We start from the raw sequence: 27,988 nt of genomic DNA, 5'->3' as shown, positions 1-27,988 counted from the left end.
CACTATGTGGCCCCTATCACAGTCGCTCAGGTCAGAGGAGCAATGATTTTTTATTGACTGGTCAACACAACAGTGTTTCCCAACAAGGGTGCCTCCAGCTGTTGCAAAACGACAACTCCCAGCATGCCCCGACGGCCAAAAGCCGAGTATACACCTTAATCCGCACCATACTGCAAAAGTCAGCAATCTATAAAGCAATGTTTTCCAACCAGGGTTCCTACAGCTGTTGCAAAACTACAACTCCCAGCATGCCCGGACAGCCAACGGCTGTCCGGGCATGCTGGGAGTTGTAGTTTTGCAACAGCCGGAGGCACCCTGGTCGGAAAACACTGCCCTAATAGGACAACACATCTAATGCTTCAGGGACCCAATGCAAAATAATGTAATCCAAGGCATTGGGTGCAAGTGCTAAATCTGCCCCCCTCCTATAGCGCCACCTGTAAAAATCTGGCGGCACACAGGAGGTCCAGGACACAGGCTGCGGAGACTTCCATGTCTGCCATATGCTTGGAACAAAATGGAAGCATCATGGCCAGGTCTGTACTGTAATGCAATGATTAGGAATCCAAAGTCACCAAAACAATAAAAAAAAAAAAAAAGACTTTTTTCATTTTTTTTTGGGGGGGGGGGGGGGGGGGGAATATAAAGAATCCCATAAGGTGTGTCAGCTTTGACATTCCTTTTCAAGAATTCCCCCAAAGCACTAAGCATCGACCTGCTGCACATATGTAGATAGCGAACCTGTTCCCGCGTCCTAAAGTTTCACGGGGGTCGGTGAATTATTTAATTTTATTACATTCATTAGGATAAAAAGTTTCCTGATAATAAGGGGATGACAGGGTAACCTTGGCAACAAAAATGAGGACATCCAGTAAGTCATTAACCTTCCCCAGTGTCATGTGACTCATTAGTATAAAAAGGTCTCAGGTGTGAATGGGCAGCAGGTGTCTTAAAATTTGTTGTTATCGCTCGCACACTCTCTAAAAAAAAAAAAAAAAGAATTGTTGCTCTACATAAAGATGTCCTAGGCTAAAAAAAAAAAAAAAAAAAAAAAAAGATTGCCAAGACCCTGAAGTTGAGCTGCAGCAAGCTGGGCAGGACTATACAACGGTTTCACAGGACAGATTCCACTCAATACAGGCCTCGCCATGGTCGACCAGAGGAGTTGAGTGCACGTGCTCAGCGTCATATCCAAAATTGTTTTTTGGGACATAGATGTACGAGTGCTGCCAGCATTGCTGCAGAGGTTGAAGGGATAGGTGACCAAGCCTGTCAGTGCTCAGACCATGCAGCGCACACTGCATCACATTGGTCTGCATGACTTCCCAGAAGAAAGCCTCTTCTAAAGATGAAGCACAAGAAAGCCCACAGACCGTTTACTGAAGACAAGAAGACTAAAGGACATGGATTACTGGGACCATGTCCTGTGGGCCGATGAGACCAAGATTAACTTATTTGGTTTAAATGGTGTCAAGCATGTGTGGGGTCATCCAGGTGAGGAGTACAAAGACAAGCGTGTCCTGTCTACAGTCAAGCATGGTGGTGGAGTGTCATGGTCTAGGCCTACATGAGGGCTGTTGGCACTGGGGGCTACAGGTCATTAAGGGAACCATGAATGCCAACATGTCCTGTGACATAGTGAAACAGAGCATGAGCCCCTCCCTTCAGAGACTGGGCCGCAATCAACAGGATAATGACCCCAATCACCTCCAAGACCACCTCTGCCTTGCTAAAGAAGCTGAAGGTAATGGACTGGCCAAGCATGTCTCCAGACCTAAACCCTATTGACCATTTGTAGGGAATCCTTAAAGAGAAGGTGGGGAGCACAAGGTCTCTAACATCCACCAGCTCCGTGATGTCATCATGGAGGAGGGAAGAGGACTCCAGGGGGAAACCTGTGAAGGTCTCGCGAAATCTATGGCCAAAAGGCTTAAAAAGTACCTGTCACCAAATAAACTTTTCTAAACTAACTCAGGCTATGTTCCCTACCTACTCCTAACACCCCTCCCACCCTTAAAACATTTCAGAGCTTTAAAAAACAAACAAAAAAAAAACCTCTGTATCATTCCTTTATTCTTGCACACATAGTGCAATCTCCCAGCAGGAGAAAGTGGGCATTTCCTAGCAGACATGACATCACTAAAGCCTGCTGGGGGACAACTTCCGCCCTCACATGGTTGCAAAGCTGTGATGAATAGAAGACCTCAAGCTCTGTGCAGCTTTCAGTCAGGCTCTGTGCAGTTGTCAACCAAGCTTAGTGCATGCAGCCAGAAGCACTTCCTAGGTAAGGTCTCCTGCCAGGCCAGGAAGAGACCAAACTCACTGTATTAATTGTGGCAGGGAACAGAACAGAGCCACCTAGTGGCTGATTTTTCGATTACATTTATACATATTTAGGTTGATAAATTTTAAAAGCAAGTGAATGGGAAAGTGTACGCTACTTACACACACAAGGAACACTATATTAAAAGTTTTATTTGGTGACAGGTACTCTTTAAAGGAGAACTTCGGAATATAAAAATTGTGGCCCATACTGCCGACAGTAAAAAAATAAAGATGTACATACCTTCCTCCGCTCCCCCGGGGCCTCCGGTAACCGGCTCCGGTCTCCGCCGCGATCCACTTCCTGGTTGCCGGTGGTCGGATGAGTCATACTGCGCTCAGCCAATCACCAGCCGCAGCGAAGTCAGACTCGGCCGGCGATAGGCTGAGCGGCAGTGTGAGAACGCTTCAGGACACAAAATTCTTCACTACACCGGCACCTGCGGCCGGGGCCGAAACGTCACACTGCCGATCAAGAGGATCGTGGCGGAGACCGGAGACGGTTACCGGAGGCCCCGGGGGAGGGGAGGAAGGTATGTACATCTTTATTTTTTTTACTGCCGGCAGTATGGGGGACAATTTTTATGTTCTGGAGTTCTCCGTTAAGGCATAGCTGGAAAATAATAGTGACCACTAGAGATGAGCGAGTCTCCTAGGACTGTATCCACCTTTTCCAGCCCACCGGAGCACCTGAAAGCTGAACAAATTTATGCAGGAAAAGTCAACTGCCGAGCCGAGAAGTTTGTGACGAATCGAATTTACTGTAAGTTCGCTCATCTCTAGTGACCACACAAAATTTTATAGAACTTTTGAAGCCAAGGTTTAAACATTAATGGCCGTGTGTTGAGTTATTTTGAGGGGACACAAGATTGTACACTGTTATATAGGCCATGTACTACTTTATAATGGAGCAGAGGGCAGGACTCACTTATGGGAGATGGTGTGTGTGTATATTTGTGTGTGTATATTATATATATATATATATATATATATATATATATATATATATATATATATATATATACATATACATATATATATACATATACATATATACATACACACACACACACATATACATATATATATATATATACACACATACACACACATATATATTATATTTTTTTCTTTTTTTTTATACATATACATAAACACACACATTTTACAACCAAACTAGTGTGTCGTCTATGTGGCGTTGTGCATAAACTGATAATTCTCTGTGAACACCGCAGCCTTCACTAGGATCAAGGGCCCAGCGCATGCCGACAGAAATAGCTTTATTCCATTGTGACACGCGAGGCTCGGCGCACACTCCTGTAAACAGAAGCAACAGATTATAAAACGCTAAAACAATGTCTGCAATGCAGAAAGCCTCGGAAAAGCAGCTCCCATAGACCAGACAATGCGAAATGGGAAGAACGAACGAGCGAGACTGTAAATAAAAGCCGCGGCTTTAAATGGAAACAAAAATTAACGGCGGCCTACCCAAAAGTATTTATAGCCGGGGGGGGGGGGGGGGGAGAAAAAAAAATAAAATAAAAAAAAATAAAAAATAGAACACTGACCTTGACCACGCTTTATAGGAGGTGAGAAGAGAAGTTTCTTAATATAGTGGGGTATGGCCGGAACCCGAGCTAATGGAATAAAAATCTACCAGGGAAAATATACTAATAAAAAATAATAATTATATATATATATATATATATATATATATATATATATATATATATATATATATATATATATTTTATAATATATATATAAAAAAAATATTATATATATTTATATTTATATTAATAATTATTATTATTAATAATAAATAATATTATTATTATTATTACTTTCAGACGTCCACGTTATACCTAATGCAGGGCCTGAAGGAGCAAAGCATGAAATATTCAAGAGGGGGTTATCCCAATATTATCCACAATTTAAGCACCAATTCCCAACCAGGGTGCCTCTAGTTGTTGCAAAACTACAACTCCCAGCATGCCCGGACAGCCAAAGGCTGTCCGGGCATGCTGGGAGTTGTAGTTTTGCAACAACTAGAGGCACATTATAAGATTACCAACAATATAGGGCAGGGTTTCCTAACCAGTTTGTCTCCAGCTGTTGCAAAACTACAACTCCCAGCATGTCCGGACAGCCAAAAGGCTATCCAGGCATGCTGGGAATTGTTGTTTCCCAACTGGGGTGCCTCCAGCTGAGTTGTAGTTTTGCAACACATTGTCTGTCCGGGCATGCTGGGAGTTGTAGTTTTGCAACAGCTGGAGGCACCTTGGATGGGAAACACTGCTCTAGAGGTCTGCTGAAGTTCAGGAATGGCCCGTAGCTGTATTTTTTTTTTCTTTCCAGCGCATCATTCCCTACATTAGACAAGGCAGCTCCGGGCGTCTGAGAGTTGTTGGGATTTTTCTTGTTATTGCACGCAAAAAAATAACGCTCAGAATGATTTAAAAAAGGCTTTTCCTCCAACTTGACCTTGAAACATGTGAAAAAAGGTAATATAGGCGACAACCTGAGTAGATGAGACAGAAGTAAAAAAAAAACTACTCCGAGATGTGACTCTTCAGAGAGCTGACATATGCAGAACTATAACTCCCAGCATGCCCGGCCAGCCAACGAATTGCAAAATTACAACTCCCAGCATGGCCAGACAGCCAACGTGTTGCAAAACTACAACTCCCAGCATGCCCAGACAGCTGTTGGCTGTCCGGGCATGCTGGGAGTTGAAGTTTTTCAACAGCTGGAGGCCCCCTGGATGGGAAACACTGATCTAATCAATAGGAATTGCAGTGCTCGGTCCTGGGTTCTGATCCAATATGGAGCAAAAACTGCATTCGTACCATAAGGATGCTATGGGGTCCAGCGGTACCTGTGCCCATCCCCTTTTGCACGTTTGTGGTGCTATCTTTGGCAGAAGCCCCTTCCCTGGTCTCATGGAAAGGACTTGCTAGAGGGCAGCCAAATTTTGCGCATATGCCATTAATGTGTAAGGTGGGTGTACCCCTTTAATTACAGCGACGGACAAACTTTAAAATAACTCTCCCTTACGTCTGCACCTCCAGATCAATGTATGCATGGCTCAGCCTGTACCCCATAGATTAGGAGTCAACAAGAGATGAAAGTAAATTACACCATCAAAAACCCAACGTAAGCTTAAGAGACGACAAAACGGCAAAGATTTATTCATGGTGGAATCTTATACAGTGGTCCCTCAAGTTACAATATTAATTGGTTCCAGGACGACCATTGTATGTTGAAACCATTGTATGTTGAGACCATAATTCTATGGAAACCTGATAATTGGTTCTGAAGCCACCAAAATGTCATCCAAAAATAGGAAAAAAGGGAGGATTAAAGAAAAATAAGTAGATAACTAATATAGATAAAGCAAATCCTTCCATATAAAAGTAAGAAAGATCTGCTGGGAGCTGTAAATCACTGTATGTATGTCTGTTTCCCAACCAGGGTGCCTCCAGCTGTTGCAAAACTACAACTCCCAGCATGCCCGGACAGCCGTTGGCTGTCCGGGCATGCTGGGAGTTGTAGTTTTGCAACAGCTGGAGGCACCCTGGTTGGGAAACAATGGTTTATGTAGAGGACAGGGGCTTCTTCAGGGTCCTATACAGTACACCAAGTGTCCAAAATGGAGCCGCCCTTACTTGGTGTCCAAAGGAGCAGCTAACCCTGGCACAGGTAAGGAGTAGTACAGAACTTGTAGTTCCTCCCTGTACTGTAGGGGGCACTACCAGACAGCCAGTCAGTGCAGGCACTTCAGTAATAGAGGTGATTTACCAGTAAAATGCCCAGTTCCTCCAGTTGTGACACATTTCAATGTCCATAACATTGTATGTTGAGTCTGGTTTCAAGTTACAATGGTTCAGAAAAGACCATTGTATGTTGAAACTATTGTATGCTGAGGCCATTGTAAGTTGAGGGATCACTATATAAGAAGAAACAATAAGTGTATCAACTATACAAGAAAGATCCGGATATTCTGCAAGGGAAACATATAGGGACTGCTGTAAATGTCTGATAGCCTGGGGTTATAGGGTATAGGGGGTGTAGCTGTGCGGTTACTAAGGGTGATTGCTTAACCCTTACTATTCGTGACGCCAGGGTGTGGGCTATTCTCTGTATGCTTGTCGTACCGCCACCCGTCCCAAGAGCGATAGGGAGATAGTAAATAATTGATGGTCCACAACCGAAGATTTACAGAAACTCGTCGGAACTTTTACTGAAGATTTTAGGCAATAATGAACAGGAACAGTCCATATAACAAAGTCTATTAGAGTTTGACAAGTGGTTGGGACTTTGTGAGTCTATTGAGCTTAGGAAGATAATTGTTGCGCTGATCCATTGGATTTAGGGGTTTAGATTCGGTCCAGTAGTCACGCTAGCTTTAGCGGGGATTGAGATTTTAACTCACGGTTTAGTTAAGGCTGAGGCTGGAAGGCTTTAGGCCTAGCTTGTCTTTGAAAGTTGCGCAGATCCGTCCTGCTAGTCCGGCATCCACTAGAGCAGAAACCCAAGAGAGCGATCATTGGCTACAGCTCCCTTATATGGGCAGGGGCTGGACTAGTGCTAATTGGTCCAATACTGCTGTCAATCACCTTTACACAGGATTACGGGTAACATGTGACCCAAGGACCTCCAAAAGGTCCTCTAACATACCACAGAGGATTTAACACAGTCACATGACCGAAGGTCCTGCGACGCCAACAAGGTAAGTATACTATACATTATATTAAATATACATTATTATTATTAAATATATACATGTATAAACATTACAAAATTAGCGTAGAGAAGAGGCGACTAGGGGCTGTCCCACCTGGAGGAACCTACCTGAGCGTAGTTACTCTGACTTTGGGGACCACCATACAAGGTACGGTATGCAATACGGTACCGGGACACCACAAATGTGTAGTGTATGTACAGAGACTGCAGGAATGGTCATAGTCACATGCTGAGATATGGGGGGCTGTATGCAGGGTCTCCGAACTGTGGACCTCCAGATGTTGCAAAACAACAAGTCCCAGCAAGCCCGGACAGCCAACGGCTGTCCGGGCATGCTGGGACTTGTGGTTTTGCAATCATTCGCTGTCCGAGCATTCTGGGAGTTGTAGTTTTGCATTACGCCTACTGTCTAGGCATTCTGGGAGTTGTAGTTTTGCAATACGTTGGTTGTGTAGGCATGCTGGTAGTTGTAGTTGTGCAATACGTCGGCTGTCTGGGCATTCTGGGAGTTGTAGTTTTGCTAAACACTGGCTGTCCAGGGATTATGGGAGTAGCAGTTTTGCATTATGTTGGCTGTCTGGGCATGCTGGGAGTTGTGATTTTGCAATATGTTGGTTGTACGGGCATTCTAGTAGTTGAAGTTTCGCAATAGGCTGGCTGTCCGGACTTTCTGGTACTTGTAGTTCTGCAATACATTGGCTGTCCGAGCACACTGGGAGTTGTAGTTTTGCAACACGTTTGTTGTGTAGGCATGCTGGTAGTTGTAGTTGTGAAATATGCCGGGTGTCCGGGCATGCTGGGAGTTGTAGTTTTGCAACACCTGGAGGTCCACAGTTTGGAGACCACTGCTCTAGAGCTGTAAAGAACTTTTAGGGCAAAAAGCTTTCCAAATGGACATGGCAAAGAAATGTCACAGTCATAGAGAAGGATTGCAAAATGTTGCAACTTGAAACCTTCCTAATTATTCAGAAGCTATTTCAGTGCAACATGATGCAGCAAATACTCAACGTGTATATAGGGAGTTCCAGAGTTGCTCAAATTTTAACGTTGGGGGGGGGGGGGGGGGGAGAGAATTGTAGCGACATGGTTGTCCCTGGAAGACAGGCTACAAAATGAGATGATTAGAGATTAGAGACCTCTGCTGCCATTCACGTTTGTTTTGTTTTATAAAATGAGGCAGCAATATTTTTCTTTTTTTTAGGTAGCCCAAAGTATACACAATAGTTCATTTACAACAGGGAAACAGCCCTATATTAAGCTCAAGTGTCAAAAAGGTGTGGCTGGGTCACAACTTGCACGCCTCCTCCCTTCCTGCCACGTGTGATTGACTTGCAGGGATCAGTACTGGAAGCCTAGTCCTGTTTAGCAATCATGCAGGGCAGAGAGGGGTGGGGGAGGGAGGAGGCTTGCATGCTGCAACTCAGCATTACCTTCTATGCTCAGTGGTCAAGTTATAGAGCTGACAGATCTCCTTTAAGGCATAGCAAAAAGATTGAGACATTAGATTGATAAATATATAGATACAAGGTAGATACAAATATATAATATATATATATATATATATATATATATATGAGATCAACACACGCAGAGGACATGATGCTGCGCAAAACATTCGGAGGTCATAGCAGCGCCATCACTTTACAATCCAGTTACGAAATAAAGACAAAAACATCACACGGCGTTTCAGCCTATGACCAGCCGCAGCGATGTCCAGTGATCGGCTGAAGCACTGTGTGACGGTGAAGAATTTCCTATGTAGTATTCAGCAGCTAATAAGTATTGGAAGGATTACGATTTTTTTTTTATAGAAGTAGTAGTAGTAGAAGTAATTTACAAATCTGTTTAACTTTCTGGCACCAGTTGATTTACAAAAAAAAAAAAAAATAAATAAATATTTCCACCGGAGTACCCCTTTAAGCCAGTCTCTGCAGGCCTTCCAGGCTGCAACCGTATCTCTTCTAAGTAGGCCTCCTCTTACATCCTTCGGTAAAGCTCAGTATTTAGTGTGTAATAAAGCCGACAATGACCAGGGGCGAACTACATCTGCTTCCAACAAATCGTTAGCATACGTACTGGACCTCTTAATCCAGTCTACTCCAGGTCTCCGTAATGGGAGCTGTAGTTTTGCAGCAGCTGGAGGCACACTGGATGGGAAACACTGCCATACGACAACATCTTGTAAATGGAATCCATCCAGGCCCATACTGCTGGGGTCTCCGTAGCCAGACAGAAAGGCACCATTACATTGTACTCACCCAAATAAATGGATGACCATATCATGGACAGGCTCCTCCAGTGTGAACACAGCTTCTCAGTAGTTCTTTACTCTGGTTAATATAGGGGGTCCTAAGCTGGGGACCCCTTTATAAACATTCATATGCCTTAAAGGGGTACTCCGGTGGAAAACTTTTTTTTTTTTTTTTTTAATCAACTGGTGCCAGAAAGTTAAACAGATTTGAAAATTATCTTAATCCTTCCAGTACTTATTAGCTGCTGAATACTACAGAGGAAATTATTTTCTTTTTGGAACACAGAGCTCTCTGCTGACATCTCTGTCCATTTTAAGAACTGTCCAGAGTAGGAGAAAATCCCCATAGAAAACATATGCTGCTCTGGACAGTTCCTAAAATGAACAGAGATGTCAGCAGAGAGCACTGTGCTCGTGATCTCAGCAGAGAGCTCTGTGTTCCAAAAAGAAAATAATTTCCTCTGTAGATTCAGCAGCTAATCAGTACTGGAAGGATTAAGATTTTTTAATAGAAGTAATTTACAAGTCTATTTAACTTTAACGCACCAGTTGATTTAAAAAAAAAATAATAAAAAAAAAAGTTTTCCATCGGAGTACCCCTTTAAAGCTAAGACAAACCTGATGAAGGGAGAAGGAATCTTAAAATGAGTCGGCCCGATAAAGAAAAACTACGTATTTATAATTTTACTCGGTGTCCATGTTAATCTGTAGCACCAAGCCAGCGACAACAATTTCCGTGTGGATCGTACATTTATCTAGAGGATCGGTGATAAACTATATCACAAATGGAGAAACAATCTGGCACTACAAGTAATAATGCGCAATGTCCTTTGACAGTGCGTGTACAGTATACAACACAAAAGGTGGTGGTGCAAAGCCTAAATGAAAAGGCTGCACTCACCGCTCCGTTTTAGTGCCTTATTGTAGGTGTATAGCGTGAGTACACATAGCGGGCGCTGTCAAAGGCTAGAGCGACATATGTTTCGCGCCAATCAGCGCTGTAAGATAATGAAACGTATGGGGCAACACCAGTATGTTAGTGTAAACTAACAGGCTGGTGTAGACCCCAATTTTACCTTTTCATAAGGAATAAAAGGAGAAAAAGCCCCCCAAAATTTGTTAGGTAATTACTCCCAAGTACGGAGATTCCCCATATGTGGCCCTAAACTGCTGCCTTGAAATACAACAGGGCTCTGAAGTGAGAGAGCGCCATGTGCATTTGAGGACTAAATTAGATATTTGCATAGGGATGGACCCAGATGCAAGAATTACATTTGCCTCCGATACCAAAATTACCCTACGGCAGCGTTTCCCTAACAGGGTGCCTCCAGCTGTTGCAAAACTCCCAGCAAGCCTGGACAGTCAATGGCAGTCCGGCAATACTGGGAGTAGTTGTTTTGCAACAGCTGGAGGCTCCGTTTTGTTAACAGTGCGGTACAAGACCTTTTTCTTTTTTATTGGTAGGTAACTGTGTAGGGGTATATGCATGTGTTTTACCCTTTATTATGTGTTAGTGTAGCGTTTTTAGGGTACATTCACACGGGTGGGGGTTCACAGGAGTTTTCCGGTGGGAGGTTGGGCTGCAACGGAAAGTTAGCTGCATCTAAAACTTGTAGTGAGAAACTTACTATAAACCCACCTGTGGGGGGGGGGCGCAAAACTACAACTCCCTGGATGCCCTTTGGCTGTCCGTGCATGCAACAGCTGGAGGCACACTTTCATAACTACAACTCCCAGCATGCCCAGACAGCCAAAGGGCATGCTGGGAGTTTCAGTTGTGCCTCCAGCTGTTGCAAAACTACAACTCCCAGCATGCCCTTTGGCTGTGCATGCTAGGAGTTGTTCCTAAGCAACAGCAGGAGGCAAACAGTGCTTTCTTCCTGCTGTTGGATGCCTCCGCTACAGACCACCAGGACCGCCGCCTCAGGAGACCACCGCCACACCGGACCCCGGGTGAGCTTCCCCACATCCCCCACCACCGATCACCCCCTCCCCCCACTGTTGATCACCCACTGATGCCACCCAGAAGGACAGGTGATTGGTCGACTGGTCCAGCCGACTAATCACGCAGGTCGCGAGGTGGCACTGGTGCCACCTCACTCCTGCTGGGCAAGGGTGATTGGTGCCAACTCTGACTGCCCCAATCACACTTTTTTCCGGGTGACCTGGTGACCCGATTGTCCCAGAATCACCACGGTTTGCTAGCGGTGGGGACCGGAATTCCCACGGGCGTACAGGTACGCCGTTGGTCATTAAGGGATTAATAAAGAACTATAATCCGACATGTTTCGGTCAATGCATGACCTTAATCATGGACTTCCTGATTAAGCATTGGATTATTTTTCTTGTGTCCATGGATGTACACATTTTAAAGATGTTCAATAACCCAAAGTTTAAACCACTGGAATGGTTCCAAGCCCTAGTTATAAACCTTACTAAGGACAATATCTGTAAGGAGTTTGTATGTTCTTCCTGTGTTTGCGTTTGTTTCCTCACTTATAATGATATTTAATAATAAAAAACTACAATAAAAATAAAAAGTATTAATAAATCTTTTATCAATAAATATTCTCATTATTGTTATTTTTTATTAATAAGAAATATCTATTATTTACAGTGAGAAGTTTAAGTCCAGCAGCAGAAGAGTAAGCGCACTGTGTACCACGCAAGAGTCAATAATAGCGACAGCAGCCAATAGGATTCTAAATTGTGATTTTCTACCATAAAATCAGAAATGTGATTGGTCGGAAAGGCCAAGGTTTGCTTTTTTGGGGTTTTTCTATCTGCTCATCAGGAATGAAGACTAAAGGGTAAATAATATACTATAGAGTAGAAGCGACGTAGGACGTCATCGCTTCATTCCCCACTTCCTCTAATAACAAATATCTCACATTCCATTGAGGCCGAGGGAAAGTTTCAATGACTACAACTATTTGCATAAAACTTCCTAAAAAAAGCATCAGCGAGAGCGTAATGTTCTGCACCATAGATACCAACGTCTTCCTTATAAATTTTACCAATTCTCAAAGGGGGGGTGGATGGGCGATGATTTAGCGAATAAGTGTCCTGACAAACTTTCCGTTTGTTAGTCGATTGCATTTTATATGTGGTGCAGGTGATAGTGTAGAGTATATTGGTGATAACCCTTAAAGGGGTATTCCAGGCAAAAACTTTTTTTTTTATATATATATATATCAACTGGCTCCGGAAAGTTAAACAGATTTGTAAATGACTTCTATTAAAAAATCTTAATCCTTCTAATAGTTATTAGCTTCTGAAGTTGAGTCGCTGTTTTCTGTCTAACTGCTTTCTGATGACTCACGTCCTGGGAGCTGTCCAGCTCCTATGGGGATATTCTCCCATCATGCACAGCTCCCGTGACGTGACATCATCATTGAGCAGTTAGACAGAAAACTTCAGAAGCTAATAACTATTGGAAGGATTAAGATTTTTTAATAGAAGTAATTTACAGATCTGTTTAACTTTCTGGTGCCAGTTGATATATAAAAAAAAGTTTTTGCCTGGAATACCCCTTTAATTGTCGTGACGCCAGGGTGAGGTTTCCTCAATGTAATTGTCCTATCGCCATCCATCCCACAAACGGCAGGGAGAAATAACAGAATGTCCATAGCAGATTTTCTGAAGTAAACTTGAAGCAACTTTACTGTATATTTTATGCAACGACAAGTCTTTTACGAGTGAACCGGGATACAGGTCCCTCACAGGTTTGCTGGGACTCCGGATAAATGAGCTTTGATTGCTAGCCACTGCGCTACTATTTTTTATTTATTTATTTATTTAATTTTATTTTTTTTGGAGATTGGAGTATTTGAGCTTTGAGTAACTCCCGTTTAGTGGCTGCGGATTCTTAGGCTTTGGGTCTAGCTTGAATTGATGATTTGTGCTGAGATTAGTGCGGCTTGCTAGTCCAGCAGGAAGAGAGTAAGAGCGCTAATTTAGTGGCTGCAGCCCCTTATATATTAAAGGGGGAGGGACAAAGGTCATTGGTCAGCCGAACCTATCAGTTATGATCCCAGTGAACTCTGGATATCACATGATCCCAAAGGTCCTTGAACCATAATACAATTAATTAAAGGCACATGACCTCTAAGGTCCTATACAGAAGTATTCCTATAAACCATATTAAATATATATTTATTTATGCATTAAATAACATTTACATGAGGCGACTAGGGGGTTAGTCCTAAGGGAGAGCCCTATTGTCATGGAGGGACTCTGGCTGCGGGGACCCTAAGCAAACAGGGACAGGACCAGGACCACAATTTTTAGACCAGTATTTTACAACCAGGGTGCCTCCAGCTGTTTCAAAACTACAACTCCCAGCATGCCCACACAGAATGGCTGGTTAGTATATGCTGCTATCAAAGTAAAAGGCATAATCCTAGTCTTAGCCTAAGCAAAGAGCAATCCTTCAGCCATGGTTTCCCTAGAGCAGTGGTCTTCAACCTGCAGACCTCCAGATGTTGCAAAACTACAACTCCCAGCATGCCCGGACAGCCGTTGGCCGTGAAGAAGCTTTTCATATGCTTCACTATATGGCACGCAACGCACAATTAGGAGCGGCAATACTTATACTTTCCATAGTGTTGTGTTCTGCTGTTACAGGGAACCCATGGTTAACCTCGCCTCTCACTGATAAGGGATTAAGGAAATATGTTTTTTTGCAGGACAAGAGACACTTGTATAAGTGAAGGGAATGGAGGGTCAATAGTTCAAGACTGAAGCTGTAAACCAATGGAAAAACTGCTGCCATTCAGCTAAGGCTATAAAAACTTGTAAACTCCGATTGTTAGCTTAGAATCCCATAGTCATGTTTAAAGTTTACTAGGGAAATCATGTTTTATAATAAATGCCCCTTCCTGGATCCTCCCACTGCCCTATCTTCAGCAGCAGATCAGCGCACAAAAAGGAGAAGGCAGCAGCTTCTGCCCAACTACCTCTCTCTGCTAGAAGAGCTTAGAAGAACTTGATGGAACAGCTACTTGGATTCAACTGTAAGTGTTTATAAATACATTCGCATATTAATACAGAGGAGTCGGAGGTACAAAAAACTGCAGAGTCGGAGTTGGAACATTTATCTACCGACTCCACAGCCCTGGGCCAAGGGGAGACCCCCACCAAAAGAGAACCATGCCGCAGCACACTTCGCTCCCCATCTCTCAGTGATCTTCGTCCCTATTCTCCTGAAGGCCCCATAGACTTCTCCCTGCTGGTTCCCCTGAACGGTGGGGGTCATGGCACTGAGAACCTGACTGTCCAAAACTTGACATGTCAAAGGTCAAGGTCTCAAGGTGGAGACTCCCACTGATCAGAAAAATGCAAGAGAAACATGCAGTAGCGCGCTTCGCTCGCTAGCTCTCAGTGATCTTTGTCCTGCTTCTCTTGACAGCTCCATCGCTGAGAGCCGGGGAGTGAAGTGCGTTACCATGCGCATCTCTCTGCTTGTGCTTTTGATCGGCGGGGGGCCCCAGCACTAAGACCCCGACCAATCAAAACTTTTTATGTGTAATTTTTTTTTTTTTTCTAAATAACCAGGTACAATTTAAATTATGATATAAACCAAATGTAATACCCAAAAAATACTTGTCAGCATTAATGTGTATAACAATACAGGCAAAAACACTCGGGCCATGAGTATCATAGTAAATACAGGTAAAACGTGATCTTAGAAAACAAATTTATTATATCCAATAGGAGTGTGCCATTCTGATACAACGGAAATAACTAAACCACCAAAAAGGTCCTATTGCTACACTTCAGATCTTGTACGTAGCCCCCCGGGATATTTTTTTTTTAAGCTGGCAGAGAAGACAGCTGCCAATTCCTGCAGCCTCTAATACAAAACAGCTGGAATAAGCCCCTGCATTCTTCTCACTGGGAGATACACTGAACCGGTGCCGCAGCCAATTTTTAAATTTTTTTTTTTTTACCTTTTACAGGGAGATCACAATCCAGCTCTTATGCTCATTCCATAAGGCGGCGTTTCCCCAACCAGGGTGCCTCCAGCTGTTGCAAAACTACAACTCCCAGCAGGGGCGGACTGACAACACTCAGGGCCCCCAGTTGGCTCCTGGCCACACCTCTGCCCCACCCCTATTCCCTCCTCATGCACCACTTCTACATACAAAGTATAATATATTATATATATATATATATATATAACGTAGGTAAGAATTTCTCATCATCAATAATACCTGTATACAAGGAGGAAATATATACCACTACGCAATAACTGGATTATACCAACATACTGTACTGAATTAAACCACTAAAAACACACAGCAGTATTCCCCCATACAGTTCCCATATAGCGGTATATACCAGCTGTACACAGGATCTTTATACCATATAAATGATTATATAGGGGGCCATTTAGAGAGAACCAGCTGTATACAGGATGTGTATACCATATAGATGATTACAGTTACATTTGAGGACTCACAATCAATTTTTTTTTTCTGATCAGTGTTCTTTTTTTGTTTTCTTCTCTGTCCACATCAGACCACTATGTCGACTTCTTCAAGCCAAAACATATGTAAGAAAAACATGTTACACTCTGCATTTTTACAGTGCTCTCCCCTCTACACAATATCCCCATCTATAGGCCCCGAACTGTTAGAATGCCCTCCTGCACAGTAAAAGGGCAGGTAGGTAGGTAGCCAGGTAGGTAACTAACTAGGTAGTTATGTAGCCAGCCAGGTAAGTAGGTAGGTGTGTAATTCGGAAGCCAGGTATATTAAGTACCCCGGTAACTAGTTAGGTAGTTTGTCATTACATCACTCATTTTACCATACAATTTATGGCGAAAGCAAATATTTGTGGGTCAAATTTTCTTTAAAAAATAACGGTTTGCAAATTTTGGAGTGGTTTGTTTCTACACAAAAATGACAAATGACTCAGATTTATCAAACTGTGTGAGAGAGAAAAAGTGGAGTGATTTTCCCACAGCAACCTGTAGACACTGGAGAAGGGAAAAGTGACCCCACGGGGCTGCGTCTGTACACATCACCCAGCCAGAATATACTGCTGATCAGGGGGGAGAGAGGCAGCTCAATGGGACATCACTCACCTCACATGAAGCGGCCGTTCTGTGTTCCTGGGAGGACTGTCAGCTCTCAGCCCCGCCCTCTTCCTGTGCTGGGGGCGGAGCCCTCAATCAGGTTCCCTTCATCCCTGCGCTGCTGCCTGTCTCTGCTAATGACCCGCAGAGCAGGAGCAGCACAGGGATATTTATATAGAGAAAGACATCACCTCAAAGTAGCCCTTGTCTGACTGAGGATCCGGGACAAGTGTCCTTAATCCTCAGCAGCTGCAGCGGGCTCTTTACCCGGCCGGGACTTTGGACCACGTCCGAATGGACCGGCAGGTCAGTCTGCCCCTGACTCCCAGCATGCTGGAAGTTGAAGTTTTGCAACAGCTAGAAGCACCCTGGTTGGGGAAACACTGCCATAAGGTGTGATGAACCTATAGGCCCGGATTCAAATCCTTTTCTAAGTTCAAGAGAAAAAAATAAATAAATAAATAAATTCTATATAATTTTTATAATAAATATATATTTTTAACTAAAATAAATAGATTAAAAAAATCTTCATTTTAATTTTAATTTTATAGTTTTTTTTCTCTCTATATTCATTTAATTTTATTCATTTTATATTTAAAAATAAATATAACCCTAAAATAAAAAAATAAATACATTTATTATTAAACAAAGTGTATTATTAAATACATAAATAAAAAAAAAATAATCTGAAATCTTCCTCACAGGATCATTTTTCATTTTGGCTCACAGATTTAAAAAAAATTAAAATAAATAAAATTCCCGGCCACATTATTACAGCCGAGAATCGACCAGGTTAAAACACACGGCAGAAAATAAAAACTGCACAGTGGATGAATTATCAGCTCATGCTGCATGTTACTTAAAATGAAACTAGCTACCTTGCCAAAAAAGCCAACAAAATCCAGACTCTACGTGATCTGACTTAGTTAGTCATTCTGGAAAAAACTGCAAGAATAAGAAAAAAAAATAAAATAAACACAATCCATCATTCCGGTGTAGTTGCAGTATATAAAAATAGGAGTACAAAGATTAAGACGATTGCGCCAAGAACAAAGGGCGAACGACGGGCGTGGGTTCACCTGGATGCTAAGTGGCCACGATATCAAGGTGCAAGAAGTGATGCCCCTTAATGTAAAACTACGGAAGAATAAAAATATAAGATCTTTAGAAAAACACCTGTGTAATATTATATATATATATATATATATATATATATATATATATATATATATATATATATATATATATATATATATTCTCCATTGTAGACCATGTGATCACTGGAAGACTAGCATCAACTGGAAAAGCGCAACCCAGGACAAGTGCATTACTGTAGACCAGTTTTTCTCCCAACCAGGGTGCCTCCAGCTGTCTCCAGGTGTAGACTTTAGAAACCACTTGTCTATAGACAACTGAAGCAATGCCAAAAAAAACACTTTAAAAAAATTGGTACTCCAGTGGAATTTTTTTTTAATTTATTTATTTTTTTTTAATGAACTGACGCCAGAAAGTTAAACAGATTTGTAAATCACTTCTATTAAAAAAAATATCTTTACCCTTTCAGTACTTTTTAGCAGCTGTATGCTACAGAGGAAGTTCTTTTCTTTTTGAATTTCCTTTTTTGTCTTGTCCACAGTGCTCTCGAGCAGGCACGTCTGAGGCACCCTGAAGGGTTCCTTCGGCGGCAGATCCGCAGCGTAAAGTACGCTGTGGATCCGCTCGTCTGAACCTTCCCCTTAAAAGCTCAATTTCATAAGTACATTGGCTACATGGCCCCTTTGCATTGTAATAGGAGAAGATATGATTTCCTCCCGTAAGCTTATGGAAGGATCTCCTTTCCATCTTAAGATTGCCTTTTCCCTTAAAGGGGTATTCCGGGGTTTTTTGGTTCTTTGGATACAAGACAGGGGCAGTAAAGTTAGTCTAGTTACTAATATACTTCACTTACCTGTATTTGCCGTCTGGTATCAAATTCCTTTGTCTATCTTTCTTTTCCACAGAAGATCATTTTCTGCAGCCTACAAAATGTGTTGTCTCGGACCTCTCCCAGCCTGCTGTGCAGCCCAAGACAATACATCACAAGTCAGGTGCTGAAAGGGGGCTTGACTGCTTTGCCTGCTGTGTGTGAAGCCAGCCCCCCGATGACATTACTGGCGCACATGTGCATTCATCATCACACAGACCCACAGCTTGAGTATCAGGTGATGTCGGGCAAGTCATGTGATCAAAGAAAGCGTGGCTGTGCTGCAATGGATGGTGTGACCAGTGTGTGGGAGGGAAATATGTCACCTCCCATCTTGAAACGAAGGATCCTGGGGATTGTAGTCTGAGGGAGGCCACAGAAACAGGAAGTAGCCAGTTCCCAAAAACAAACCAGTGTAGGGACACAGGACACGACCACCACCACCAACACAAGCACAGATCCTTGGTAAACATGTCTATTACTATATGACACTTCATTACTAAAGTCACCTTATGTAGGAGAACCCCTTTAAGGCAAGAGCCCAGCCTTGATCAGCAATGTTTTCTATGGCCAGGTAAGACAGTGACCTCTAGTATGAAGCTTAAATGACAACCATAACGTGAATAAAGAAATTGCACCAGTTTAGAGTCATGTCAAAGTTGCAGTCTGCCACAATTCTGCCATCACCTCGCCCTCTAATGACATTGGTCGTCACCTCCCCTGAGGCAGCGTTCTCATACCTGTGGCTCTCCAGCTGTTGCAATACCGGGGACATGATGGGAGGTGGAGCATTGAAACGGCTGGGAGTTGTAGTGCTACAACAGCTGATGAGCAACAGGTGGGGGGTGGGACACTGGCCTAAAGCAGTACCCTACCCTGCTTTGTCCTCTACAGAAATCTCTCATATTAACCAAGTCAGGGTCTCATTGGTTGGGTTAGTATGAGAGGATATTCTTCATTTTCTATTTGCATAGTCATTTTCCCATGGTGCATTGCCTGAAAACAAGTCTCCAAACATCACTGATCTCTTTAATGAGGAACAATACTCCCTTCCCAATGAATTGATCAGAGAGGTCTTCATGCATGGAAGTGTTTTCCAGCCAATGTGCCTCCAACTGTTGCAAAACTTTTTGTCACTGTCACTTTTTGCGTGTTGTGTGTTCACAGGATTTGTTAGGATGCGGTGGCCCTTCTGGGTGTCCCTCCTGGCGGTCTAGGGGAGGTGTGTGTGGCCATTAGGTTCCGCACCTCCTTGCAAACACCCCGGGTACTCCTGCTTTGGCAGGGTACCTACCTTTATCGGCTCTGGGGGCAGATACCTTGGCTAATGCCAAGGGGGATGCCGGGAGAATTTGTGGTCCCTTAGTAGCTTCAGCAAAAAGGGACATCGTACCTGGAACCTCGCAGGTACCTTTTGGTCCGGAGGCAAAGGGTTTGGTTTGTTAAGGGGCCTCACTCCTATCGGAGAAGGGCTTACGATAGACCGCATCCTCTGTGCACGGTTTTTTTAGGGTAACATGTTTGCACTTTTTCTTGCACTCGATTCGAGAGCATGTTTCTCGGCTCAAAAAAAAAAAAAAACTACAACATCCCCGCTACTCGGACTTTTGGCTAAGATCAAGTGTAGGATGTGTTTTTATCAGTGGTTTGGTGTCCTGGGGCTGGTTCTGAGGAATCAGCTCGACGGCTGCCCTGATGTGACCTGTTTCCTGCGGGTCTCGCCATGAAGCTGAGGGGGTCTAGAGCAGAGGTACCTTAGTGCCTCGGGGAGTGGTGACCCCGAGGTGCCGAAACTCACTGGGTGTATTGGCTCACTGTGTGGAGCACGGGCACCATGATCTCTTCACCTTGTGGCACTCACCTCGATTCCCGGCCTTCTGGCTAGGACCAGACACATCTTTATAGATCCGGACGGATGCCCGGGCAGAATACCTGCACACATTCATTTATTTATTTCCTTTTTGTCACAGTGTCACTTTTTACGTGTTGTGTGTTAACTGGAATATTAGGATGCGGTATCCCTTCTGGGTGTCCCTCCTGGCGGTCTAGGGGAGAGGTTTGTGGCCATTCGGTTCCTCACCTCCCTGCAAAAACCCAGGGTACTCCTGCATGGGCAGGGTACTGATCCATTATCAGCTCTGTGGGCAGATACCTTGGCTAACGCCAAGGGGGATGGCGGGAGCATTTGTGGTCTCTTAGTAGCTTCTGTGAAAAGGGACATTGAACCTGGAAGGTCCAGAGGCGAAGGGTAAGGTTTGTTGGGAGGCCTCTCTCCTACCGGAGAAGGACTTGCGATAGCCCACATCCTTTGTGCACTTTTTTTTTTTTTTTAGTGCAACAGTTTGCACTTTTTCTTGCACTTTGGGTGATTCGAGAGCACGTTCCTCGGCTCTTAGTTAAAAAAATAATAATAAAATACAACTCCCAGCATGCCCGGACAGCCAATGTGTTGTAAAACTATAACTCCCAGCATGCCATCAACTGTCTGGGCATGCTGGGAGTTGTAGTTTTGCAACAGCTGGAGACTTGGGAAATGCTGACCCATGCATTAAAAAATAGCAAGTATCTACCTTTGAGGTGCCCTATGTATGATACGTTGGTTGTCCAGGTATGCTGGGATTTGCAGTTTTGCAGCAGCTGGAGGCACACTGGGAAATGCATTCAAGAAAAGCAAGTATTCACCTTTGAGGTGCCCTATTGTATCAGGTACAGTCATCCTGCTCAACATCAAACTCTGGAATGGGAACTTACCGGGATTGTTGGCTTCCCCTTCAAGTATGTGCAGTTCCGTACAGTCTATCAAGGAATGCTCCAAGCAGATCTGTAGGAATCTGGCCTGGGTCCTGCTCACCCTCTTTAGCAGGGACAGCAGCGCAACAGTTTGTTCGCATTCATTCCAGCCTTTAAACCAACCAGAGAGCATTCCAACTTGATCCCGAAACATCATGATGAGAGGAAGATTTACAGGATCCACAGAGAAGTTTGGAGACGTAAAAAAGAAAAATGGTTCAATGGGAAAATTTAAAAAAGAATATATATATTTTTTTGCAATACTTCTTCTGCAGGGGACGGCTTTATGATAGAAATATATCTACAGTTGTATTATCCACTTCAGGCATACTCGTCGTGTTTTTTTTTTCCTTTTTCGCTGGTGTTTTTCCAGAATCTGACGTCCCTTCGGGTTCTCTCTCTCGGACTCTTCCACACCCGCATTCCAAGCCAATGTTCACAACTGCAAAAAAATAAATTAAAAAAAAATACTGATGTGACACATACTCCGCAACAAACGTGTGACTCAATGCAACGCTACGTAACAGATGACTCCCAGATCTGACCAAAGGGGGGGGGGGGGGGACATTGCAAGTTAAAAGGAACTCTATTCATTTTCCCCCCTCAACAGTTAAACATCTGCCGTCCGACAAAACCGCTACTTTCCACTACCTCCAAGATATAAAACCTTGACACAGGAGGGCGAACCAACACAGCGGTCTCCCAGAACCCCGAAATAATAGGAAAACCTCTCTTTTTCCATTTGGTGCAGTGATTAAATTAAAAAAAAAATGTAACCATTTAGTCACCGAGGCAGAGAAGTCAGCAACATCTGCATCAACCTTCCAGCAGAAAAATCTACAGTTATCTGCCAAATTCCCTCCAGTGATAGATCTTAAACACCCCCCCCCCCCCCAATAATTTTTTCTTTTCTTGCAAGAAACCAACTGTTGTATGGAGATTAGAAATTACTCCATGGGTTAACATATGGAATCACCTCAGATCCGAGCTATGGTCATTATCGAATGTTATATTGATGCAGAAGGGGGGGGGGGGGGGGTTGCCCCCAGATGACTGCAAGAAAAAAAAAAAAAAAAAAAGGGGGGGGGGGGTAAAAGTGGATTTCCTGTGCCGGAGCAGGCAGCGCTGTATGTATTCATTACATGTCAGTCAATGAGGTAGCAGACAGCAGCGCAACAGATTATACTACGGCCAGATTATATATTCTATATTTACACATTTACATATGTGTGTATGTGGGCTAAAAGGATACATGTACAGAAATAAATATCCTAGGTCTACTATGACACTACATATATACTGGTAAAGACACATTCAGCACAACAGATTACACTACAGCAAGAAATATATATATATATATATATATATATATATATATATATATATATGTATATATATCTACATGGATACAAGTACAGATGTAAGTATAGGTCTACAATGACTATACATATATACTGGTATAGGACATATTCACAATAAATACAAAAAAAATATACAAAAAAATAATTCTGCATTTAATAGGGAAACTCAGCAGCAGAACACAGTAGACGGATCCGTTAGTGCAGATCTCCATTATCTCCCGGCGCAGCCGTTAGAGCAGAATTGATACATATTTATAAACACAGGACTGGATACAATGTTGCAGTTTCCGCTAAAGTCAACAAACCCTGTAAGAACAGTAAATACAGAAGCGGCTGCAGCCTCCATGAGGAGGACTGAGGGGGTCTCCCCCCCCCCGACTACGACCTCCTGCCCCCACCTCCTCATCTCCAATGTGACAGCAGCACCTACCTGCACCAAGTGCATTGCACCAGGGATCCTGTGCTGGAGCTAGAGGTGCTGTTGCTCTCCCTCCCTGGGTTTTGCCATGTTGACTTGCAGGCTCTGAGCTCCCTCCCTCACTTGCAGAGACTGTGAGGCTGGGAAGCGCCAGCCCAGGCTTCCCACATGCTAATAATTAACATAAACCATTACGTCATGGGCTCGGAACTGGGGAGGAGGAGGAGGGGGGGGAGAGGCACCAAAATAGAGAAGGGATCACTTGGGAGGAGCAGGGCGCATTCCTTGTGCAGCCGACACTGCTGCTGCTGCTGTCAGGCTTTAGGGAGGGGAGACCGCAGAGGACAGTGGGTGGGGTGGGCTGAGGGCAAGCTGAGTGTGAGTGTGTGCAGATACCCCCCCCCCCCTGCATCATTTAACACCATCATGCACACTCCTTCAGTGTCAATGCACACTCCACAATTTTCTAAAGAGAAATGCCCATTCATCATGACCTAGAACACGCATGGCGCAAAAGTTGATTTAGGCCGAGCAATCTGCAAACTGCGGACCTCCGGCTGTTGCGAAACTACAACTTCCAGCATGCCCGGACAGCCGTTGGCTGTCCGGGCATGCTGGGAGTTGTAGTTTTGCAACAGCTGGTGGTCCACACTTTGGAGACCACTACTGTAGACTAAGGGTCTATTCACACGGCAGAATTTCCGTATGCGGATTCCGCTTCAAATTAAAGGAGTAGTGCAGTGAAAAATAACTTATCCCCTATCCAAAGGATAGGAGATAAGTTATAGTTCACGGGAGGTCCGAGTGCTGGGACCCGCCCCCCCACCGCAATCTCCTGAACGGGGCCCCGGTAGTCTGCTCGAAGGGGCGCGCCAATCCGGTAGGGGGCGGGTGTCCGCGTGTCAGCCAATGGAGCCGTCTTAGCACTTTCAAGTGCTGGACCGAGTCATGTAACACATTCCACGTCAAAACACAAAATATGGCACCACACCGGCCGACGCGCTCCCACCAAGTATCCCATAGAAATACATGGAGGGGGTGTATCGGCCACGGCTTCCTGAGGGGTTCTCAACGGCCCTTTGCGACAGACTGCCAGGGCACCATTCAGGGGGGGGGGGAGGGGGTGTTTCCAGTGCTCAGACCCCCCATGATCTATAACTTAGCCAAAGGATAAGGGATAAGTTATATTTCGCTGCACTACTCCTTTAAAGCCCAATAGACTTCTATAGGATTCCGCACTTCCATTCACACTTCTGAATTTTCCGCATGCAGATTCTGCACCAATTCCGCACAAAACCACCCAAATGAATGTGGAAGCGGAATTGGTGCGGATGTGCGGAAATTCTGCCGTGTGAATAGACCCTAAGGCAAAGTTCACACTACGGAATCTCCAGACGGAGAAGTTTAATCTAGAGATTCTGAGTGCAGCTGAATCAGTCGGCGCTAGGACCACGCGGACATTGCCGTTCCCAATCGACGGCAATGTCTTCCGCGAGTAGATCTGCCTGTAGAAAGAGCACCACCATTCTTCAGGCGGAAATTTGAAAGCAAATTTTTCCGCTCACAAATTCTGCTTCAAAAATTACGAAGTGTGAATTGGTGGACGGAAAACCCATTGACTCGCATGTACATTTTAGTAAGCGGAATTTCTGTCTGCAATTTCAAAGCGGAATTGCAGGTTGAAATTCCATAGTTTGATCCTGGCCTATGAGTGGCGCCATTGTGATCCTAGTCTAAACCTGGCTAAATGCTGTAGATCGGTGGTCTCCAAACCGTGGATCTCCAGCTGTTGCAAAACTGCATCTTCCTACATGCCCGGGAATGCTGAGGGTTGTAGTTTTACAACAGCTGGAGGTCCAGGTAGGAGACCACTGCGTGTAGTATAAGGCCGGGTTTGCACTATGGAATTTCCGACTGGAATTTTGCAGCATGAAGCTGATCATGCAGGTCAAAGGGTTTTCTGTGAACCCATTCACACTGCGGAATTTTCTGGTCGGAGTTTCTCTGGTTAGAAGTTTTCTGTCTGGAGCTAAGCAATTGTGAACCTGGCCTAAGAGTGCTGCCATTGTGACCCTAGACTAAACCTGGCCATAGGCTGTAGATCAGTGGTTTCCAAACTGCAGAGCTGTTACAAAACTACAACTCCCAGCATGCCCGAATAGCCATTGGCTTTCTGGGCATGCTGGGAGTTGTAGTTTTGCAACAGTTGGTGGTCCACAGTTTGGAGACCACTGCGTGTAGACTAAGAGTGGTGCCATTGTGACCCTAGTCCAAATCCGGCTATATGCTTAAGATCAGTGGTCTCCAACCACATGGACCTTCAGCTGTTACAAAACTACAACTCCCAGCATGTTTGGAGTTGTAGTTTTGTAACATCTGGAGGGCCACAGTTTGGAGACTGTTTTAGGCTAAGAAAAGACACAATGTATTGCCCCATCATTTTTCTCCTCCTTGATGCAGATTTTTTTGGCGTTTTGTTTCATAGTAGTTTAAATAAATATGGCGGGGATTACACACAACAAAAAAAAAAAAAAACTACCCCCCTAATTTTGCACCTCAAAGATGCAATAGCTTTTTTTTTTTTTCATTACATTCCATATGAATTATCCATGTGACTCAAGGATTTCTATTGAGGAATTGTTGCCAAACTACAACTCCCAGCATGCCCGGACATGGGAGCTGTAGTTTTGAAACAGCTGGAGGGCAATAGTTTGGAGACCAAGGCCATATAGGTATGTGTAGCACCAATGGTCCCCCATAAAAAGAGTATTCCAGTATATGTGTCAGATTGTGGGGGCTCTCTGACCATTGGGACATCTCACCATCTCCCGTACGGGGCCCCAACAGTCTGCAGGGAGGGGCATGTTTGACCAATAGATCTCTATGGGAGAGTCGACATGCGCCATTTAGATGGAGAACCGGGGCCCCGCGATCTGAAAATTATCCTTTATCCTTAGGATAGGGGATGCATTTTTATATCCTGGAGTTCTCCTTTAAACATATGGGTATAAGTGTAGTTCTCCTTTAAACATATGTTAGGATTCGGCAGGCTGGATGTGGATCCTCTGTGTCAGCGAGGGATTGGCGTGGACCGTGTCGGTGGACCGGTTCTAAGATGCTACTGGTTTTCACCAGAGCTCGCCGCAAAGCGGGATGGTCTTGCTGCGGCGGTAGCAACCAGGTCGTATCCACTAGCAACGGGTCACCTCTCTGACTGCTGAGAAGGCGTGGGACAGAAGGACTAGGCAGAGGCAAGGTCAGACGTAGCAGAAGGTCGGGGCAGGCGGCAAGTTTCGTAGTCAATGGGGATAGCAGAAGATCTGGAACACAGGCTTTGGACAACACTAAATGCTTTCACTGGCACAAGGCAACAAGATCCGGCAAGGGAGTGCAGGGGAAGTGAGGTAATATACACAGGGAGCAGGTTGAAGCTAATGAGACTGATTGGACCAGGCACCAATCACTGGTGCATTGGCCCTTTAAATCTTAGAGAGCTGGCACGCGCGCCCTAGAGAGCGGAGCCACGCGCGCCAGAACATGACAGCCGGGGACCGCGATGGGTAAGTGGCTTGGGATGCGATTCGCGAGCGGGCGCGTCCCGCTATGCGAATCGCATCCCCATCGCGAATGTCAGTGCAGCGCTCCTGGTCAGCTGACCGGGCACTGCAGAGAGGAGAACGCCGCGAGCGCTCCGGGGAGGAGCAGGGACCCGGAGCGCTCGGCGTAACAACATATGGGTATAAGTGTAGTTCTCCTTTAAACATATGGGTATAAATGTAGTTCTTTAGAAATATGGGTATAAGTGTAGTTCTCCTTTAAACATATGGGTATAAGTGTAGTTCTCCTTTAAACATATGGGTATAAGTGTAGTTTTCTTTTAAACATATGGGTATAAGTGTAGTTCTCCTTTAAACATATGGGTATAAGTGTAGTTCTCCTTTAGACATATGGGTATAAGTGTAGTTCTCCTTTAAACATATGGGTATAAGTGTAGTTCTCCTTTAGACATATGGGTATAAGTGTAGTTCTCCTTTAAACATATGGATATAAATGTAGTTCTCCTTTAGAAAAAAAAAAAAGGAACTTTAAGAAAATAGGAATGGATCCAAAATAGTTTATTAAAGGAAGCAAATAAACGGAGAAAACTACATGCAGGATGGTATCACATGACTGAATTCTATAATGTCAGCAGGATTGTATTTCACAAGATACACAATGGTTTACATTAGGGCCGCACTAAATATAGAATAATGAAGAACACTTACAACTTCTTAAAGAGAAACGGCAAAAAATAATTGTCATTATTCATCATTTAACTGCCCTAGGTTCTTGGTCTCCAACCTGTGGATCAGAAACTGTTTAAAAAAAACTACAATTCCCAGCATCCTTTGATGGCTTCCCTGTCAGGGAATGCTGGGAGATGTAGTTCTACAACAGCTGGGAAGCCATAGGTTGAAGACCACTACCTCCAGGAAGGCTTTCAGCATCCAAATAAGTTTGGACAGCTGCCATTACCACTTAATACTTCTAGATATTGCAAAACTACAACTCCCAGCACGCCCGGACAGCCCTTGGCTGTCCGGGCATGCTGGGAGTTGTAGTTTTGCAGCAGCTGGAGGCACACTGGTTGGGAAACAATGACCTTAGTCTCCAAACTGCGAACTACTAGATGTTACAAAACTACAGCTCCCAGAAATGTAGCTAATATTTGTAAATTAATTTTCTATAAAAAAAATTCTATGCACTTAAATATTCAGACCCTTTGCTATGACACGTGATATTTATATCTGGCTCCTCCCATTTCTCCATCTTGCTCTGAGTCACCTGGGGTAAATTTAGCTGATTGGACAGGATTTGGGAAAACACAGCCCTGTCTATATAAGGTCTGACAGCTGACAATGTATATCAGAGCCAAAAAAAACAAGTCGTGAGAGGGGAAGAACTGCCTGTAGAGCTCAAGGATAGGATTGTATTAAGCCACAGATCTGGAGAAGAGGACAAAAACATTTCTACTGCACTGAAGGTTCCCAAGAGCTCAATGGCCTCCATAATTCTT

The 27,988-nt window shown here is 44.0% G+C and overlaps 1 protein-coding gene across 1 annotated transcript in view; it reads right to left on the bottom strand.

The window, feature by feature from the left end:
• The window catches only part of SAMD4A (sterile alpha motif domain containing 4A), an 84,522-nt gene extending 61,407 nt beyond the window's left edge, over positions 1–23,115 (bottom strand). The window contains 2 exon segments of the mRNA XM_056546420.1: positions 21,115–21,595; positions 22,945–23,115. Of these exon segments, the coding sequence (XP_056402395.1) occupies positions 21,115–21,310 (196 nt within the window). The 5' untranslated portion in view covers positions 21,311–21,595; positions 22,945–23,115.
• Between the last annotated feature and the right edge of the window lie 4,873 nt (positions 23,116–27,988).

Source organism: Hyla sarda, chromosome 11 (assembly GCF_029499605.1).
Source record: "Hyla sarda isolate aHylSar1 chromosome 11, aHylSar1.hap1, whole genome shotgun sequence".
Taxonomy (NCBI): domain Eukaryota; kingdom Metazoa; phylum Chordata; class Amphibia; order Anura; family Hylidae; genus Hyla; species Hyla sarda.
This window is presented reverse-complemented; position numbering and strand designations above follow the sequence as displayed.